Raw genomic sequence first — 20585 nt, forward strand, 5'->3', positions numbered from 1 at the left:
GATCGTATCCTCGCACTATTCCTAAAAAATGAGATTAAAATCAAACAACACACCCAGATTTCTGGCAACTTGGTAAACTGATGAAGTTGGTACTTGGATGCAGGCTGTCCAACCCAGATCTAAGAATTTTTGTTTTATTGGAGTTAAAATTTTTAATAATAATAATGTTTTTAAATGCACATATCTGTTTCTTGATGTTGGTTAAATAGTTTGTAAGGTTGATGAAACTTGTTGAACCTTACTGGGAAATGGAGCAGTGGGTTATCAACATAGCAGTGAAACAAAATGTTATTTCACTGTATAATGTGGCCAAATAGTAGCGTATATAATGAAAAAAAAAATATTATTATTGTTAGAATGGCATCCAGCTTATTTTGGGACACACAAATGACATTTGTTGTCAAATACACAAAAGGTCCCTGCCCTCACCCCAAACCAGTGGTGGCAGATGTCTGCCCATCCCTGAGCCTGGATCTACCTTCCAGTTCCTTCCCACTGTCACCAAGTGCTTGTTTAAAAGGGGTCGTTTGATTTGGTTTTCTCTGTTGGTGGTCTTCTCTGTTTTATTCATTTTTCCCCTTGACCTTCCTAAAAGCAGGGATTTCATACAGACTGACTAATCGATTCCTGTAGTGATGGATTTATTTAACAAAGAGAAACTAGGAATTTTTCTTATTTTCAAAAAGTAAGAAATGCAGCTCACGTGAGACTTTGAGAGCAGAGCTTTATCTTCTGTTTGTGATGTTTGTTAAAGTAATCAGCTGTTTTGTTTGTTTGTTTTTCTTTTAATATAATCCAGTGTATAGTGTAGGCGTAGGAACTATAACAAATAAACATTCTGTGAGAAAAGTTAGTGGACCAGAAACCATCTGGGAAGACATGACCCTCAGGGATGACGCACTATAAATAATGCGTGTGCTCTTTCCTTCTGTCTTCTCACAGTGACATCACACTCCGCTACAAAGAGACGCGCCGGCGTAAACAGGAAGCTCCCGCTGACTGGGACCGCCCGCTGGGCAACGGCAGCACAGCCGCCCCCTCCGGTCGCAGCAAACTGAACGGCAGCTCCGAGACGCTGAGGCAGCGGAAGTCCTGAGAGGAAGCTGGTCAGTCACGCTGTCGGCAGCGAATGAAGGGGGACAGTGAGAGGAGTTGAGGAGAAATGTAACACAAGAAGACACTTAGAGGATGGACACATACTGTTCTTGTGCCTACATGAACCAAGTAGTTGTATAACACAGGCAAGGGGGTGAAGGGGGCAATTTTCATTCGGTGTATGTGTAGTTATTGTCCTACTTCCGGTATTTACCTCATTCTGTTTCAAAGAACATTTGGTGGATTAACAGACAAGATAGTTTTGCATTAGTAATATATATTTTTTGAATGTTTGGTGATGAGGTGAATCAGTACAGAATCGGAAAGTAGATGTGACCAATAATTTTTCCATTTTCTCAACTGCACTTTGTCTTTAAAAACAAAAAAGCGAGAGAAGAAGAATGGATGGGAATGGAGGAGGAACATATCTGCCACTGTAAATATGCTTAACCCTGTGTTGTGCAGTCATATCGGTGCAGATGAGAAAAAGGAGAGCATTTAGAGGAGTTTCTGAAGGTGTAATGACTGATCTGGATTCTGTTTTAGTATCCACTACTATGCAATCTTCAGTATCAACCTGGGCGCAAGTAATGATAACAACACATGGTTGTTCAGTTTTGTTTAAGTGACACTTACTTTACCAGCTGATTCCTGATTCATTCTGACAGCTTACACTAGGTTTAGTCCCAGGTACATGATGTATTGTTTACATGTGGAAGACAATTTAAGCTGCTTCTTTTTTTTTTCCATTTACAGTTCAGCGTTCATTCCTGGAAACACTGAGCCTTAAGGGTTCTTGCTCAGGATCCTCCTTTAGTCACACACAAGAGAGGAAAACTGGTCAAAGCCTTTCTTTCCTCTCAAGCTTTGTTCTTGACAAGAACGACAAGAATAAAATCAAGATGTACTACATTCTAGTTATTTAACTGGTGAAAATAATATACATGGTGTCTGGGATATAGTTTGAGTGTTTTTTTTTTTGTTTTTTTTGTAGCTGTTTTCTTATCACTGTTATTTCTTTAGGGTAAATCAATGCTAAACACTAGATTCCTTTTTTGTGAAATGAGGTTCAGAGAAACCTGCAGCACTAACATCCACAACAGTCGCATTGAGGGGAAGCTGTGCTCAGTTTTCCTCAGACTGTGACGTGTTTGTTCACTGCAACAAAAAAGGATAAATGGCAGAGATGTGGGTGTTCCTCTACACTTTTTACCATTTGTCACTTTAGAATTTAATATTCGATTCCTTTTATGCCAAACATTCTTCCAGTTTTACATTTTGGGGGGTTTTATGATTATTATTATTATTATTATTTTTTCCCTTCTCAGCTTTGCGGGGGTCACCATATTGCACATGCAATCAGCCAAAGCCTAAGATCTGGTTCTTGCTGAAGCCATAAGTACCATCCACCATGAGGTACCATGCACCTCAAACTGCTCGTTTTGATTCTTTGAGTTTCAGCGTCGTCAGTGTCTGCGTCTAGTTATAGTGTTACAAAAGGTCACCTGGAGGTCAGGCGGCTAAAACCAAATTCACCTGTACAGCCACGATTACAGCTAAAAAGTCCTAATTATGAGGAATTGTCTTAGTTGCTTTTGATCTGTGTCGGATCTGCTAAATGTAGAGCTGCCACGATTAGTCAGCTGATAATGAATTCATCCTGAAAACATCCAATCACTACTTGCTTACACATTTTCTTAAAATGATCAGGAGATTAATCTGACGATGAACACAAGTGTTAATTGCTGCTCTAGTGAAACATGAAAGTGTTTCAAAATAAAAATAAGCTTTACATTAAAATTATTTAGGTGGTCAAACTGAAAAAGCTGGAAATATCAGCATGTTCCAGTTTCACTCCAAACTCTCACTGTTACCAAAACATTGCGTCCGTGTCCTGTGACTATTGGGGTTCAGTTAAATCTGTGTTCCTCGCCGTGTCCCGGTGACTCTGTGCTACGTAAATGATATCTGTGAAATGAGATCCAAATTCTGGTCTGTTTTAGTGAGGCTGCAGTCGTTTTCTCGTGAATGTAATCCAGCAGATTCAAATGTTCAGATTAGAGGGTCACAAACACTAAGCTGAACATTGATTCTGCAAGGCTGCACCTCCTGCTGCAACATTTAAACCACCTGCCTGCCTGGGTAGCTGTGACCACACAGGGCTCAGCCAAAGGGCCTCCAGGGGAGCTCTTTGGTGTCTGGCACTGGGATGCTAATAAGGTCTTCTTTGGGTCTTGTGGGTTATTTGCAGTGGGTCCTCCAGTTTGACCTTCTGAGGGAGGCCCCTGTTTATGGGGGAAATGTTTAGTTGGGAAGTACATGATGGAGTTACTTATGGATGGACTCAAGGGTTTCCCAGCAGACAATTGCCTTGTAAAGTGACCGATGTTAATCACTTCACCTGTCAGTGGTTTGAGTGTTGTGGCTCTTGCTCTGACTGCAGCGATTTCTGTGTGAATTTCAAACTAATGTTTAGCTGATATTTCAGATTTTGTGCTTGTTTAACCTGTGCTGTGCTAATTCGGCTGCTTGAGGGTTTTTTTCTTTTCTCTATCAAATACTTTCAGACACGGGCTGGGTATCCACTGTGTACCTGTGTTCGTGCCTCGAATTGGTCAAAACTGTTTTTTGTTTGAAGTAACTGAAAACTTAAACCCAAGTTATGAATTTGCACATCAGCTCTGCATTAGAAACAATTGAATTATAAAAAAAAAAACAACTTGAACATGTAGAAGCAGTGTGGATCAAAGTGGAATAAAAAACAAAACAACAAAAACAGGAACTTTAGTGTTTGCGGTTCAGTTTAGTTTCACTTGCAGCCTCATGGGGGCAGTAGATGCCTCGTTATCTCTACCCTGTCCAGTCATGTCTCCTGGAGATTGATCATTGACTGCTTGCTGTAAATGCCATTTTCAACTTGGATTGTGTAAATGTGAAGATGTTGATCATAAAAAGTGAATATGCTGCTGCAACACATACTTTTATAATGTTTTCAATAAAATAATAAAAACTGAACTTTGCAGTCTTTTTTTTTCTGAATAAATCAGGTGACAGATGTTTGCCTCAAATTGAATTAACTGTTGGTGCTTCAATGCAGTTACAGTGACCACCCATCAGTAATACTATAGGTAAGTATTGTGTCCTTTGTAATATCTATTCCAGAGTTTCAGTTTTGTTATTTTTGTTGTAAGGGCAGAAAGTTTATGCTTGGTAAGTTTGTATACAGTGTCGCCATGGAAACAAATTCCATCAAATCTTTATCTGTTTTGCTCTTGATGTACTTGTTAGACGGGCTGGACATGTGCGTCTACAAGGGGAAACTGCTACAAAACTTGGGAAGTAACTACTAAAATGCTTTGTCACACATCTGTGGCATACACACTTTTTTTTTTCTCTTCTGAAGTTTGAAATGTTGCCAGCTTTCCAGATTCCTTAGTGTTCTATAAAGTTGTGATTATGGATTTTACATAAGATAAACATTGCAAATAAATAGTATCACCATTGCGCTGCTGCCAAATTATCACAAGATAGTGGGCTTGCAAAAAAGAAGTCTTCAACATTTGTCAGTTCCAAACTTTACAATCCACCAGAATAAAATATCCTGACGACTATCAGTTCCTTTTCGGAAAGAACAGTGGTACCTCAGTAATCAGAACTGATAAATAAGCAGAATCCAAGCAGACTCAATGGCACTGAGTAACAGCACCTCTGCAACTTTGAACTGGATAAGAGACTAAGGAGATGGATGAAATTATACCCCTTTGTAAAAAATAATATAAGGAGATCAGCAAGTTCATACACTGGAGTGATATTTTACTTTTTATTGCATAGCTCCAACAGGTTTTCTTCCCATGAATCCCTTTCTATATACACACACAGAGCCTATTGGCATACAGTTGTATAGTTCAGTGAACTGTAATAAACCCCAAGGAAGAAAAATTCCTGTGGTCCATTACAAGAGTCTTGCGGAACCTGCCTTGTAGTGCATTGGTACAATTAAAAGTCTTCGAGGACTCCCTGAAGCAGCAGGAGTGGATTTAAAGATCACCTGGTAAAAGGCATTCTAAAATATTGTTTAGAACAGACAAAGCAGTGCATTCAAGCATACAGTAAGCAACGAGTGACAAAATATTTGTAGGAGTGCAGAAAAATGTACGAGGAATCATTTCATCATAACAGAATAATAATAGCAAAACCTGCAGCTGAAGAGTGCAGAGAACAGCTTTTATGCCTGAGATCCTCCTCTGAAAACGTACCGTCGACTCTTTGGTTTAAGGTTAAAAACAATCAGCCTAGCAAGTTTGAGTTTTGGTGAAGCTAAAAGGCACCTGTGTGAATGTGCAGAAAACCGAGGTGGCTCAGATCTAACAGTCAATACGGTGCTAAAATGTGCAAAATAGGGTCCATGTTCAGTCTCACCTTGGATTGTGTATTTGTCTAATGTCTGGGGAAGAAAGAATAAGACCTTCGAATCCAGTCACACATTAACAGAACTGCTTTTCAGACACTTTAAATAATAACTTTGTCAACATCCCAATCAGTAACTGGCTTATTTTAAAGTAACTTGAAAAGATTCTGGTTAACAATCTTATCATCCAACAGCTGCCCGTCTTTGGGATACAAAAAGAATATAAAAACAAAAACAAACAAAACCCCCAAACCTAACAACAACAACAAAAAAATCAACTTTAGAAAATATTTTTAGAAATATATTCTTCAAATAAAAACAGGTTCACACATATTTCTATGATCTGACCAGTTTGAAGCCCTGCCCCGTGTCCAGTATTGCTGGTGGAAACCAGTTGAGCTTGAGTCTCTTGAGACATCGCAGGCAGGCGCTGCAGGTCCACAGCAGGTTCAGGCTGCCGCACCACAGCGCCAGCTGGACCACGGGATAGGTCACCCGGGGGAAGTACATGCTCCAGTGATTGGTGACGTCGCTTCCTGTTGGTAGGTGCAGCGTGTAGTCGCCCCATTGTTTGGAGATGCCGTAAGCAGCAGAAACTGCCCTGCCCCTCTCTGACCACTGGATGTTGCTGTTTGAGTTGCAGTTGTACTCCACCCACTCGGAGGTGAAGTCTCCGAGCTGCGGCAGGTCATGCAGCTCGACGTCCACCGCTCTGGAGAGCGTCGCTCCCTGGACGGCAACATACAGGTTTTCCACCTTCGTAACCGCCTTCACCCATGGCAGAGAGTTGTCACAGTCGAGCACCACAACAAGGCGGGAACAGAAGTTGGTGTTCTTTTCCCTCCACCACTCCAAGATGTAATCCAGATGTAGAGTGTCTCCACCTAAAGATATGCGCATGAAACAGATGATTACAGATGATTCCAAAACAATGGCACACATTCTCAGTTCAATTGGGAAAAAAAATATATATATATTCCCCGCTCGCCCCTGTGGGCGGTTAATCCTTCAAGCTCGGGTCCTCTGCCAGAGGCCTGGGAGAGGCCTCTATTTCTTTTCTTCTTTTTTTTTTTGCATTATCCTACTGCCAGGGTTTTTGCTGGTTCAAAATTGGCCTCTGGGTGGAGTACCTACAGACATATGCATGACTGATTGTACATTTAGGATGTAGTATGCATTAATATGCATTTTCCTAATATTTCTGGCTATTTAATAAAACAGCATTTTGTACTCAAATAAATTAAACTTCAATTCAATATTTGGTTAAAAATATATGTTTTTACAACAACCCAGGTCATGTTTCCTTTTTGGAAAGTGGCAAACTTTTTTTTTCTTCAAATACATACGCAAGTTTAGAAAAAAGCAATTCCTAATCATGACTGCTTCAACTTAAAGCCTCTCTCACCTGCCAGCGCCCACTCGCCAGTGCGATGCGTATGGCCACTGTAGAAGATTACGTAGGTGTCGTGGCGTGGGCCGTCTGGGGTGCGGAGGTCCAGAAAGGATTTCATCTTGGACTGCAGAGCCTCCAGGGTTACCCCGCTGGTGGAATAGTCACAGCCAAACGTCTCAATCAGGTGGTGGGCAAAGAAGCGCTGCACGTTGTTCAACATACCCGTAGAGCGCCTGTTCAACTCGTGCACCTGGCCTGGAGGCAGCAGCATCGGCTGACCGTCAGGACTGTAACAGGAAGGAGAATTATGCCACTTTCAGAATTCCATTTCATTTGAGCGCACAGAATATCAATGACGTAAATCCAAACATGAAACTGAATGTGGTCTAAATTGAAGATGTTTCTAATTCTCAGATACAACGCTGGACCTCTACCTGCAGTAGTTGGTGGGAATGACCACTGCATAGCCCACGCATGTTCCTCCCAAGGTGTTCCCGAGCTCATGGAAGAGTCCATGGAACAGAGACTCCAGGGGCAGAATGAGCAGGAAAGTGCTCACAAACAAACTGTTTTTGGCCTGCCGAGCAAATTTGCAAGAATCACGTAAAGGAAAAAATTAAACAGGAAACAGAATAACCCGTCTGCTGCAGCAGTAAAGCATTTTTGAGACAGACCTACCTGCCAGCACAGAGCACCCACAGCTACCGTGGACACCAGAGTAAAGAACACCAGGCGTTCAGAGATGAGGCAGAAATGTCGCATGCCTTTGGAGGCCATCACCTTGTCCAGGCCGCTGACCTCCGACCCCTGGGACCAGCACAGCCTCTGGCATTCGCTGAGCTTAGAGTGAAAACCCCACACAGTGATGACAAACACCATGTGGCAAATACCCCAGAAGAGCGCACACACCACGAAGGCTGGGATCGTGCGGTACCACTGTTCCAGGTCTGAGAGTCTCCCAGCAGAAAGCACGATGAAGCTCACCTCCACCGCCAGCAGGGGCAGGAGGGAGACCCGGCGCCACAGCCCCCTCCACACCAGAAACGGTTGCCAGCGCTCGGTCACAGAGAGACCGCTGAAGTAGACATCGAGCAGAGGGTCGCAGATGAGCTGGCTGAAGAAGCAGGAGAGGGCGAACGGGTTGGTGGTAATGTTCAGAGACTTAAAGAACAGCACGGCAGTGATGATAGCGAAGCACGCCAGGTTGGCGAGCGCCAGGAGAGCCTTCATCCGCAGCGCAACCATGACCGTGCCCAGAGCGACCACGAGCACCATCACGCTCAGGGACTTCTGAATGAGCAGAGCGGTGCTGGCGATCGCAAAGCCAGCTAGCTCCAGGCGCTCCGCGGAGGTCAAGAAGGCAGGACGATACCTAGCACATCCAACCAGTCTCTCCAGCAGCGCCCACAGTGTCCTCAGAGCCACGCTGGCCAGCAGCAGGTAGTTGGTAACCTGCTCCCTGACGTCGATGTCCAGGGCGGGGGAGTTGAGGAAACACAGGAGACCCAGCAAAAAACCGAACCACAGGTGGAGGATGCTGAGGCTCATCTTCTCCATACTGAAGTAGTAGAGGCCAATAGCTATTCCGAGGACAACCAGGGCCAAAACAAAAATGACAAGAAGAGCGGACTCCGCGCTTGTTTCCCACCGGACATAGAGACCTATGCACAGGGCCACGAGCAGGTTAAGCCCGGACAAGTAGCCTAGCCATCGGACTGATGACCACATGCTCATCTCTCCGTTGACTTCCTCCAGCCGGGTCATCGCTGCGTGAAGGCAGTGACTGACACAATAACGCAGAAAACGACACATTTTCCTTTTAAATTAAATACCAACGACCTGAAACCAAAAAATGGCATTTAAGCCAGATATTACCCGGTCTGCTGTCCACTGTGACATCTGAAATCCCGCAACATTCAAACTCGGTTTAGCCAGCGGGCTAACTTGTTGAAAGTAGCTAGCTTAGCTGGCGTTAGCTCCTCAGCGGCACATCTTCAGGACGGTTAGTGTCAGCGGTCAAAACACTCACATCTTGAATGTCACTTGTTTGTATTCTTCCATCTGACGTTTGGCACGATTATAAACGATCGCAGTTGGGTTATTCTGACGCCAGCCAGCGGGACTGTGAAAGACATCAGTTCAAAAAGTTTCACATCAAAACTTTTCAGTCAGATGACAGTCGCCATGATCGTGCTAAGACTACGGTAAGCATAAAGGGTCAGAACTGGTGTTGAAAAGTTCAAACGTCCAAACCGTATTGTTGATGCAGTTTTTTTATTTATTTATTTGTTTACTGAGTTCCCTCAGTTAAACTAAGATAAGACCCCCCCGCCGCCAAAACAAAAAACAAAACAAAGACAAAAACAGTAAACTTTCTCCGTGTGCTGGCAGGAACTAACAAGTGACACATTCAAGGAAGATCCGATTATTTGACCCCTGCATTTAGAAAATCCAGTTTGTTGCCGTTTTTCCCCCGACATGGTTTAGGCCTACATTTTCCCTTGTAGATATTTACACTTTAATTAACTTTTTTTTTTTTTCTTTTAGTAATCGCCTTTTTCCTGTGGACATGGTCTCTTCCATGATTTTACTTCTATCCTCAGGGCACGATGGGTCGCTAAATGTTTCACGAGCATGAAAATTATGTGAGTTGCATAGCTTCATATTCTCAAAATTTTAACCCTAGTTGAACGCTTATGGAAGACTTTGGCCCAACGTGCCAGTCAGTGCACTCTGCTACTACTATTAAAACACCAGATGAACAATTACATTTCTGCTTCTCTTCACTACAACTTTAGAGACTTTGGATGAGCATTGTTTAAAGCACACTTAAGTTGTTCTGATTTCTGTGTGGGCTCAATGTGAGACCCCACCAGCTACTCTTTTGACCGCATATGTGTTTAGATAGAGGTCTCCCATCACTTTACAGGGGTGTCAAACATACGGTGCGAGGGTCAGAACCAGCCTGTCAAAGACAATAACTGGATGGCTTTGAAGGAGTTCATAAGAGTTTATCTTTGTGTGGTGCATGTAATAGTTAAACAATGAAATTACCAAAAATTCCATCATGTCACCAATTTCTTCACCATCTACTGAAGAAATGTTAGTTTTTCTAAAGTGGGTCTGAAAAAAAAATCTGAATTAACCAAACGAGACTTTATAAAGTTGTTAAATTTTATAAACCTGATAATTTTAGATTTTATAAATCTGGGTAATAAACTACAAGAACCTTTTGTTATTTTAGACATCTATCATGAAATTGCACTTTTTTCTTATATTATCATAATCTCAGGGATTAAAAGTTTAGTTAAATGTGTCTGCTCTGACAGAAAGGGGAGTTTCACTGCTCTGGGCTACTCGACGGTCTAGCCCCATCAAAGTGGGCTGTACGGGGCCGACAATGTAAAATAAATATGACATCCCTTCCTTACAAAAATACTAACACTCCTTTTTTAATATTATTAATTAAAAACTCTGCGGCCATGGGGTTTGAATGTTTTAAAAAAAAACATTTCTGTATAGTACTATCAGAAGAAGATGAAGAACTTCTGATCAACTTGTAAAAGAGAGTCGCGGACTCTTCATAACGTTCTAAGTTGTAAACAACTGATTTTTTTTTTTTTAATCTAAAAATCTTAGCACAAAAGAAGGAACAGGAACACACACACACACACACACACACACACACACACACACACACACACACACACACACACACACACACACACACACACACACACACACACACACACACACACACACACACACACACACACACACACACACCACCTTATATTTACATTCATTTATAAAAGAGAAATACAATGGTACTGTAAGCACACATTGTTCTGCACTGTTGAAAATGCTGATAATGAAGATGATCCATATCATGCAAATAGGCCAAAAGAAACACTGGAAGACAGAAATCACAAAACACGCTCCTTTAAAGTCTGAATATGTACTGTGAATTTTTTTTCTCCTGTTAAAAAACAGAAAGATAAAACAAAACAAAACAGCAGAGATATGCATTAACCAGAAAATGATATGGAAATGGCAAAAACACACTGCATTACATAAACATATATCCACTAATATGATGGACAAAACAAAAACACAGAAGGCACCTTACAGTTATTATTGGTATCGTTTTGTGGGCCTATCACATTGGTTGTAAAATTGTGAAAAGAAACAACATTTTGTGACACCCTTTGGGATCAATGATAAAGTGCCACTGACAAAAACAAAAAATCAAAAAAAAAAAATTCCACACACTAGAAATTCACTCCTTCAGTCACACAGTCTAAGCCACACCCACACATTTAGTCTATTCAGGAACCAGCAGGAACACACAATAACATTTCACCTGGTAGTGTCTTAGCTAAAACCTCCCTGCAGCATACAGCATTTTCAGATCTGACCTCGCTTTCTAAATTTTACAATATTTCACCTTTTTTACAAGAGTGTAAATTTCTCTCTGTGATTTTTCTAAGGAACTCTGCATCTGCTTTTGTGGAGAGCTGTATTTTCACATCAAAGTTTTAAAACTGTGTCAAAGGAAACTGGTGTAAAGTCACTGACATGCAGTGTTGTACCAATCTGCTGCTTAAGACAAAAGATTAAATGCAACAGCAGGAAAAAAGATAATTCAGAATGAAGTCAGTCTTTAAGAGAAGAGCAAGACAAAAACCTTGTACCTACTATGCACTTGTACCTTTTTAAACACAATAAGTAAACAGTTAACGTTTCACATTAGTAAACCTACTAATACTACTGTATGGTTCTGAAAATGTTTCAAATGCTACAAATACCATTTTTTTGTTGGTTTTTTTTTGGTAAAAGATACACAAAATCATTCATAGAATGCCAAGTTACCAAGGCATTGCCACAATTTACAACACCAATGTTTGACTCTTTGACTATGGATATCTATTTCCAAACATTTTTTTTTATGTCTTGGAAAACTAAAATGAACATCAAAAAAAGTTTTCAGGAAGTTGAGCTGTATGTGCCAGAAGCAAACACGCCCGTCTACTTATTCCAACTCTGTCTCACCAGTGCAATCAAACCCCCGTCGCGCTGCTTAGGTTTGCTGTATTTGGCTTTTTTGTACAGAGCAGCCTGCAACTCTAGCTTATTTCAAACAGAGACTGAGTACAGAATATAGACAAGCTGACTTTTGATATTAAGAGGAGCGGGGAGTTCAGAGATCTTGCGGGCATTCGATTTCCAACTCTTAAAAAACCTAACTATTTATCAAAATATATCCATCTTAGTGAGTGTGTGTGTGTGTGTTTGTGTGTGTGCGTGCATGCACACTCTGAAAGGAGTGTGGATATGAGAAAATAATCTGTAAACTTTTCTCTTTCACACTGTGCAAACTGCATTGTTTTGAGAAGGAGTAGAAGTGGGGTAAGAATGCAGCTGGTTAAATTTGGCAGCGCAGCAGTTGGAGGGGAGACGACAATTAAGCCCTTTTCAGACACGCTCTCCATTTACAGTAACCTGGCAGCATCGAAATGTGTCGGCTTCACGTCTCAATCAGCATCCTGGTCGCTCTTCGGCAATGCCAATCTTACTAGGTCAAGCCTTGAAACATTAGCGCGGGCACGGCACAAGTCTGCATGTGTCCCGTGCTTCATTGTGAGCTGCTCAGCTGACCAGAGGATGCATTAAACAGCAATAACATGGACTTAAATATGTCTCATATGAGAGTACTAACCTCCGTGACCCATTTCTATTCCCATTAAAAAGGAGGCCCTCCCCTGTCTCTCTCTCTCTCTCTCTCTCTCAGAGTTTGAGTGGGAGAGCCTCCTTTAACTTTCAAAAGCGTGGTTACACTTCTAAAAGCTGACACTGATAATACTGTGTGGCAAACCTCATGCTTGTACTGTAGCCTTCTCTCTCACTGTCAGGGGTATATTTGATTTAAAGCATTAGGAATATTAACTAAATATAATTCCATCGCTTTTACAGACTTTTGAAGCCAGCGATGTTATGCTTTCCATGTCTGAAAGGGGCTTAGGTGGAGAAAAGGGCGGGAAGGGTTGCTGGTTTAGCCTAGCTCTGGAGCAAGATGGGATCCTCTAACTCATGAAAGCCGGGGACGGAGCTGCTCTGGCTCTCCCCAGAATCGGAATCATAGGGTGTGTCCGGTAGCTCCGTGAAGCCCCAAGCTAGCTGGTCATCCTCAAACTCGGAGCGCACCTGCATTGTGATGTCTTCACAATCTTCGTCCTCATTGGAATTAAAGTCCTGAGGGATGTAAAGCATCTCAGGGTAGTTGCGTGACACCAGGTCACTGGTGGTGGCCAGAGACACCTTTCGGAAGGCGATGAGATGCATGTGAGAATACTTGACATATTTGTAGCGCTTGAAGCCCAGCGACTCTACCGCGACACGCCAGCTGCGCATCATGAGGGCGTGGCGGTTTTGGTGAGAAGAGTCAGGCGTGATGATGAGCAGCAGGCCATGCAGCTCCAGCAGCTCATGGGCCTTCTTGCAGCAGATCCAGCGCTGGTATGGCGAGGGGAAGTAGGACAAAAGCAGGGAGAAGACCACCACATGGAAAAGCTGAGCGGGCAGAGCATCGATGGGGTTATGGAGCTGGCGGAGGAAAGCCTCGACTGCATCACCCGCCAGCTGGAGCGGCTGCTGAAGCTGGAGGTTGAGGAAGTCACACTTGTACACACTCTGAAAAAGCACAAATTTAACACAAATCAGGGTTCAAACTTGATCTATGCCAGCAAACATTTCTACACAGCTCGTTTGTTTTCATGACTTGCAGCTGTTGGGCGTCATTTTTTCTGTGTTCTGCTGACTTTCTTCACGTAGTCTAACCACAGCACTGGCAAAGGACATGACTCATTTCTGGTGTTGTTTTTGCTTTATAACGCAAACACCCAAGTGTGAAACTGTATCCATTTCATGTGAATAAACAAATGGTATAAAAGCACATGGTCAATTAAAATGTAAAACAGAATTAATATGCACTCGTACCTCAACCGCAGGCACTATATCAATACCGACTGTGAGGAACTCGTCAAACTTCAAGAAAGGGTTAAAGCAGCTTCCCACATCAAGAAGGTGCATTTTCCCCAGCTGAGAGATCGAACTGTAGCACAAACAACAACATGCAATGCCTGATGAGTATAATACACAAAATCATATGCATTACACGCACTATAAGATAACTCTTTGTAATTGCACAGTCAATCATAGTACAATAGTACAATGAAATTGGAAAACTGTCCCACATCGGCACTACGTACAACACGACACGACACAACACAGTAACTTAAGAAATAAAAAGAAGAATCAGTGCATGTTTATTGCACATTATTATTACTATAGAGTGAGGACAGGTCGTACCAATTCATTTTTCTTGTTTTTTGGACATAGACTTTATGATATACTGTTAACTCATGACAGATAACACTCTTACTTCATCTTACCTGGGGATGGTGCTGTACGGCTGGGCACTCGTAGATGCTGTACCCACACCCATAGCAAGCGTGGCACTTTTCTGATCCTTCTCTAACACTCTTTTCATTCCACCATCCAAAAAGTACTCTTGACAGACGCTGTGGAAGTGGCATCAAAACACTGCGTTTACAGAAGCTCATTTTACAGGCTAAGATTAGTCCGATTTCACCAGGCTCTATAAAACCTAAAAGATGACCGAAGACCTTTGGGGGCGTTCATACCTGCGACACCATTCAATCCGGCCCTCTCCTTCAAACTTTTTGGTCCAATGGTTGTCAGCAAGATTCTTCATGGCGAGGGCGTACTCACTCAGTGTCTGCTCATCCTCGCAGTGCTCACGCCAGATCTTGTCAAAGTCGCCCACTAAGTGAGAAAATCAAACCCCCCTTAAAAATAAGGTCAGAAATATCCAAAACATGGCAAAAAACAGCTTCAAGTACTTCAAGTCCTACTCTTGTATGACGACAGAAAAACATTCACAACCTACTTGCAAGTTTTGGTTATCCGCTAAATCACCAAAACCGGATCTTAGAAAAAAAAAGGGGGAAAAAACTGCTGAAAAATCTCAGGTCACTGCTGGTACTTCAATATTGCCTATGTCTCCCTTGTTTCTGCTTGCACAGAAGCAGAACTGTGCATCTAAAAAAATAAATAAATAAAAATAAAACAAACCCACCCTCAAAACAGTCATTTCACAATAAAAGTTATGTCCACAAAATTTTCCATTCGCAGCTGCTCAGACGTTGACAGCCCGTAGCACAAGCAAACATGCCAACAAGGGAAAAATCCCATGACCAGAAGGGAGAAAAGAAAACTATATCTGATTTGCAGAAATGAAAGGACAACAAGAGGAGTTGGTGGTAAACAGCAGTGCTTTCAAAACATGACCACTGTGATTCCATGCCAAGCCTACCAGATCATGCTTCACTTATTAACCAATCATGAGATCTGCTCGCAGGATGACTTCTTTATGCCCTTCTAGGCTCCAAAACAAGCAGCTACTCTCTCCAGTGCTGAGGTCTTATTCAAACCACAAATTAATCCAAGCTCATTTTAAATACACTACCAGGGTTATGCAGTGTTTTATGGTGGTAAAGTAGGGCAGCGCATACACAAATAACACCAAGACTTGACATTTTAATATGCCTGCATTTTACTATGACACTATTTTAACTATTCAAAAAAAAAAAAAAAACTTTCCAGGATTTCTTTCATATTTCTGAGCAGTGAAATGGCCAACTGTATAATTTTGATTCAGAGCCATTCAAATGGAACAAACTAGCCATGCATTCAAGCAGGAGATTAATTCATAATCTTAGTTTATACTGGAAGAAGAAAAAATAAAGAAATCTTGCAAACCATTGTGTCCTGGCCATTGACTCATCCAAAGATTTATTTCCTCTAGATATTTTAAATTTACCTCTTGTGCACTCCTCCCACATGGACTCCCTCACTATGCACAGCACAACGTCATCACCAGAACAAATCCTACCTTCTGTAGGATTTGTAGCTAAATTTAAAATTCAGAGGACGTTAAAAAATACATCTTTCATCAATATAGATTGACAGACCACGTGACTTTCGCGCATTGCATGCCGGTAACTCGTGGCAAAACAATCCAAGTACCGCATCAAATGCAAGCATTTGCAGCACCGCAAAACGTTCATTCTCCGGTTCCAATACCTTCTTGCTTTTTCTTTGCCCCCCAAAAAAGTTATGTACAAAACGAAGGAGAACAATTCCGGTCCGTACAAAGACAGACTTGATGAAAAGGCAAAGAAAAGATACGAGGAAAAATTCAAAGGAGTGAAAGGGTTATACCCTTACGAGCACACAGAGTGGACAAAATACGTTAGCATGCTGCCCAACTTTCACCACGCTCATATTTATAATTATACGGTTCTTGGAGTGAGTGCATACACTCATGAAGTTCAGTAACTTCAGGTCACTGCAACAAGCCCAGGAACAGTTTACCGACGGATGAGTACAGGACCATCGTACGTATCATAAGTTTACCAGTCTCACAAATCGTCTTCATAAATACACAGTCGTTAACCGTTTATTAATAGGACCTTTGAGCTCAACGGTAATTAATTAGTAGTGGAAATAATTTCTGGTTCGCATTACAGAAATGTAGCAGTGACAATAATATTGTATGCTGTAATCGTACTGGGCAATTAGTGATAGCATAGCGCCACAATTTCTGTTCAGCGCCAGACTTGCTTGTAACCTATATCACCAATTATGTTATGAAAAATGACGTATTAACTACTACAAAACACTGACCTTTGTGGAAATGCTTGGAGCAGACTAACCTGTGAGCTGGAGTGTTCTGGGACGTTATATTTGGTCTTTGAATGGCTGCAATCCAGGCCATCTGTCGCCTCTTTTTACTTCAGAAACATGGCTCGAATAATTTCTCTTCAACGACGTAATCCGATAAAAAAAAAAAAAAAAAAAAGGATCTCTTTACCCGTCGGCTTCCCGTGGCTGTCATGCGACCGGCTTTTGCAGTTAATAATACAACAGCTTCTTGACAGTTTTTTGTGTTTCTTTTTATCGCTGTGTAACTGATTTCAATTGTAAGCCTGCGTGCGCTAGTACCTCTTGCCACGAGTTCCCAGAATTCTTTGCGGTTTTACCCTTGAATGACGTCACATTTTCAATCTCTATATATCTTTCAACTGCTAACTCAAACATGGAGTTAACCGCACTGATTGGGCTGTAAAATAAGACAACAGATGCTACAAGTATGCATGCTGATGAGCTGAGATCGGGGTTTTCCAAACTTCCCTTTTTTTTAATTGAAGCAAGATGGTTGGATGCTTATGGACTGATACAGTGATTGCAACTAAAAGATCCATTACCTCCTCCCATTTCATCTACTTGAACACAAACATCAGAGCATGTGGTTGCATTGTGTTTTGCATAAAAAGGGCCAATAATGATTTGGTCACTTTATTTGTATGTTGTTTTAAGGCTTGCCAAACAAAGAGACATTAATACCCACCAAATTAACAAATCAAAGAAATCACAGTAATCTCCTATTAAACAGACACTTTCTTGCTACTTGAATCATCCCCAAATTGCAAATTACCTGAAATAAAACTCATTAGAGTGGTAAACAAAGTTCCATTAGAGACAGTGTTTTCCCTTGTGACCAAAATGAGAATATTTATCAAAAAATAAAAAAGGAGAAGACTCACGTTTGTCTCTCATATGCAGTGGCCCCAATAATTTAAAGAAAGTGAATGATTCACCTTCCACAAACTTCCTTCTTTACATGAGTGTGTGCAAAGAAACAGCAGGAAGCAACAGCTACAGACAGAATTTAACCTACTGTGTCGTCTTTGTGGTTTTTCTCCTGGCAAAAAGTAAGACGAAATTCTTTTCCCCAATCTCAGCTCCACAGTTGAAGATCTCCTTTGGCTTTTTTTATCCTTCAAGACACAGTTAAACCTCCACTAGAAGGGGGGGGGGGAGTTCTGGCCTATCACAATGTGTCTTTTAATTAAATTATTTTCGCTGTCTGGCTCTGAACGGTAGCAAATCTCAGAAACAACACTAATTAGGTTGTCTAAGTTGCGGTAACTGTTTGCTCAGTCTACAGAGTTATCTTTTATTGACACCCGGGAGCCAATCGGAAGTTACTCTTTTTCTTTCACCAGTCACATATTAAGATGTGTGTTGACTAGGTTTGAGAGAGAGAGAGAGAGAGAGAGAGAGAGAGAGAGAGAGAGAGAGAGAGAGAGAGAGAGAGAGAGAGAGGGAGGATGTTATTTGCAGAAGAGCCTTGTGTAAGCTGCCACAATTTATTTCTAAGGAGCTTTAATCAAGGCCTCGCTTGCTTGGTGCAACCCGCTGCTGTCGACTGAAGTCTGCCACCACAACAGCTAACCAGAAGTAAAAATAAAAAAAACCTTACAAATCCGTGATTACCGGATTAACCGCTAACTTTTTAACGTTACTTCAACATTTGTGAGATAACTAACAGTATCAGCCCATAGGCTGCAGGGCCACAGACAAACAGAGGGGCCCACTGAGGCTGCTTACCCTCCCTGTATTTCCTACGCAGTTTTCTGTGGACGTTTTTGACGACTCCCGACAGTTTCTCCTGCTCCTTCTTGCACGGTGCTTCACTTGGAATTGGCACGTAGAATGGCTCCGACTGGTTTTCCGTCTCCCCGGTCTCGACATTGTCCCTGGGGTCCATAGCACCGCACCACCGATGTTACCCTCCGCCAGTCGTTTCCCCTTTTTCAGGCTGCAACCCGACCGGCGAACCGGCGCACGAGCCAACAACAGGGAAGCCGATTGGCTACCTGGAGCATACACGCGTCATAAACTGACAGCGCGTCGTCCAATCACAGGCGTGGAAGCATTCTCGAGCTGGCGTGCGTGCTGCGAAGCGTTCAGATCCATTTGGAAATCTGTAAATTGCTGAAAAATCGTAAACAACACATCAGACAGTGTAGTTTTGTGTTTTGCAAAAGTTTTTATCTACAAAAGAAAACTAAACTTTTTAGCCAACTGATTTATTCGTTTAAACCCTAAAACTATTCAAAGATAGTAAATTACAAAAAATGTATGTTCTTAGACAATATCCCACTGAACTGAATAACTTTTTGTGTGTTTTTGTCGTTGTTTGCTTTCTTTTATTAGTTCTCCAATTAAAATATTGGACATGTGTTGAAGAAACTACTGGAAGCACTTCCTGTAAAATAAAGTTGTTAGCATTATGTTATACAAACCTTGTTCTGAAAAAGTTGGGACACTGTATATTATGCAAAATGACATCAACGTCATCATCATCACAATACACAGTATCACCAACAGGTGATGAGACTCTGGAGAAATCTCTGTGTGCAAGGAAAGAGGCTGAAAATCAAAAGTGGATGCCCTATGGCAGCACTGTCATGTAAATCACTGCACGAGCTCAGGAGCACTTCCAGAAATATCTCTCTGTGAACACAGTTCAACGTGCCATCCTTATATATAATTTCCCTTCTTTGCATGAAGCCAAATGATTTTTATATTATAACAGACCCATATATAGGATCTAGTCCCCCGCCTCCAACCCCCATCATGATTTAAGACAGGGTGACTGGAGAGGATGTTCTGTCCTGTTAAATGGGATAGTCTGAGAAGGAGCATTTCTAAAGCTGTACAAATATTAAACCTTTGAAAAGATGATGCAATGTTTTCTAAAATAGGCTAAGAATTTGAAAACCCACAAGTGATGCCAATCCATGGTTATTGTTTCTGGAAATTGGCTTGGAAAATCCTGATGGAGAGCATTATAGTCTGAGATGGTAATTTGACTCTGGCTAATGAAAACAAACTGCCACTGTCTGAACAACAGGGGAAAAAGTTAAATACCATATATGTCAATGCTGTTTGCAGGACAACATCTATTATTAACTGCATGTTCAGTCATTTCAGAATATGAGGTAATGCCTTACAGTTCACTGACCTCAGATGGCGTCCATAGTTACCAGATCTATGTCCAATAGAGCGTGCAACAGAATATTCACATCATAGATGTGCAGCCAACAAATCCACACTAACTGTGTGATGCTATGTTAATAGGGACCAAAATATCTGAGCAGTGTTTCCAGCACCTTGTTGAATCTGTGAATTGAGGCAGCTCTGAAGGGATAAGGGGAGTCCAACCTGATTTTAGTACAGTGTACTTTATGAAGTGTTTGGAGAGGGTGTCTATTTATTTGCAGTTTAAGCACAGATTTCATGTGAAGTGAGGACAGCTGTAGCTTTATTTAAACGTTTGTTGTAGTTATAAATTCTTAAACCCTCTGACAGTGAAGTATTTCTCTCTCCCAAAATATCACACATCACATGGTGGCTAAGGCACTGTTTATTTAGCTGGAGATATGCTTATTAGATGTACTGTGGAACCTGAGACATGTACTAATATTTTGGTGGAGAAAAAAATGGCCCTATGAGTTACAATTTATTAAATTGCATCTCATCTCGGTTTAAATGATTTTTATTGTATCAATTTGATTTCCCTTTGCTTCTAAAGCAATTCTATGCTTCATAAAGTGTGGCTCACACAATACACAATATAAATCATAAATTTTTCATGCTAGTATTTATAATGAAACGAACTTTTAAAGATGCATTATCCCCATTCTCACGGCACATTTGATTTATCATTGTATCCGAGTAAAAACATCTAAAAAGAGG

General features: G+C 41.5%; 3 protein-coding genes across 8 annotated transcripts in view; 1 reads left to right on the top strand and 2 right to left on the bottom strand.

The window, feature by feature from the left end:
• Positions 1-5747, top strand: part of ptdss2 (phosphatidylserine synthase 2) — a 30361-nt gene extending 24614 nt beyond the window's left edge. For 3 of the 4 annotated variants that reach the window (XM_085166651.1, XM_085166652.1, XM_085166650.1), the window contains exon 13: positions 943-5747. In XM_085166651.1, coding sequence (XP_085022777.1) covers positions 943-1096 — 154 coding nt within the window. In that variant the 3' untranslated portion in view covers positions 1097-5747. The remainder of the gene's footprint in view (positions 1-942) is intronic. The other variant, XM_085166653.1, reaches the window with a different exon arrangement.
• Positions 2418-10515, bottom strand: tmem168b (transmembrane protein 168b). The gene is made up of 5 exons (XM_085166648.1): positions 8772-10515; positions 7575-8679; positions 7331-7473; positions 6909-7183; positions 2418-6387 (listed from the first exon to the last, which is right to left on the bottom strand). The coding sequence occupies exons 1-5, from the start codon at positions 8810-8812 to the stop codon at positions 5840-5842; spliced, it is 2112 nt and encodes a 703-aa protein (XP_085022774.1). The 5' UTR covers positions 8813-10515; the 3' UTR covers positions 2418-5839.
• Positions 10516-10686: 171 nt separating this feature from the next.
• On the bottom strand, positions 10687-18705 carry samtor (S-adenosylmethionine sensor upstream of mTORC1). Of its 3 annotated transcripts, none has more exons than XM_085166654.1 (5): positions 18432-18705; positions 14600-14741; positions 14348-14476; positions 13893-14007; positions 10687-13586 (listed from the first exon to the last, which is right to left on the bottom strand). In XM_085166654.1, the coding sequence occupies exons 1-5, from the start codon at positions 18589-18591 to the stop codon at positions 12954-12956; spliced, it is 1179 nt and encodes a 392-aa protein (XP_085022780.1). In that variant the 5' UTR covers positions 18592-18705; the 3' UTR covers positions 10687-12953. The 3 variants fall into 3 exon arrangements, with proteins under 3 accessions (XP_085022780.1, XP_085022781.1, XP_085022782.1); XM_085166655.1 differs by lacking the exon at positions 18432-18705 and adding an exon at positions 17719-18425; XM_085166656.1 differs by lacking the exon at positions 18432-18705 and adding an exon at positions 14866-16854.
• Positions 18706-20585: the final 1880 nt, after the last annotated feature.

This window comes from Neolamprologus multifasciatus, chromosome 7 (assembly GCF_963576455.1).
Source record: "Neolamprologus multifasciatus chromosome 7, fNeoMul1.2, whole genome shotgun sequence".
Lineage (NCBI taxonomy): Eukaryota > Metazoa > Chordata > Actinopteri > Cichliformes > Cichlidae > Neolamprologus > Neolamprologus multifasciatus.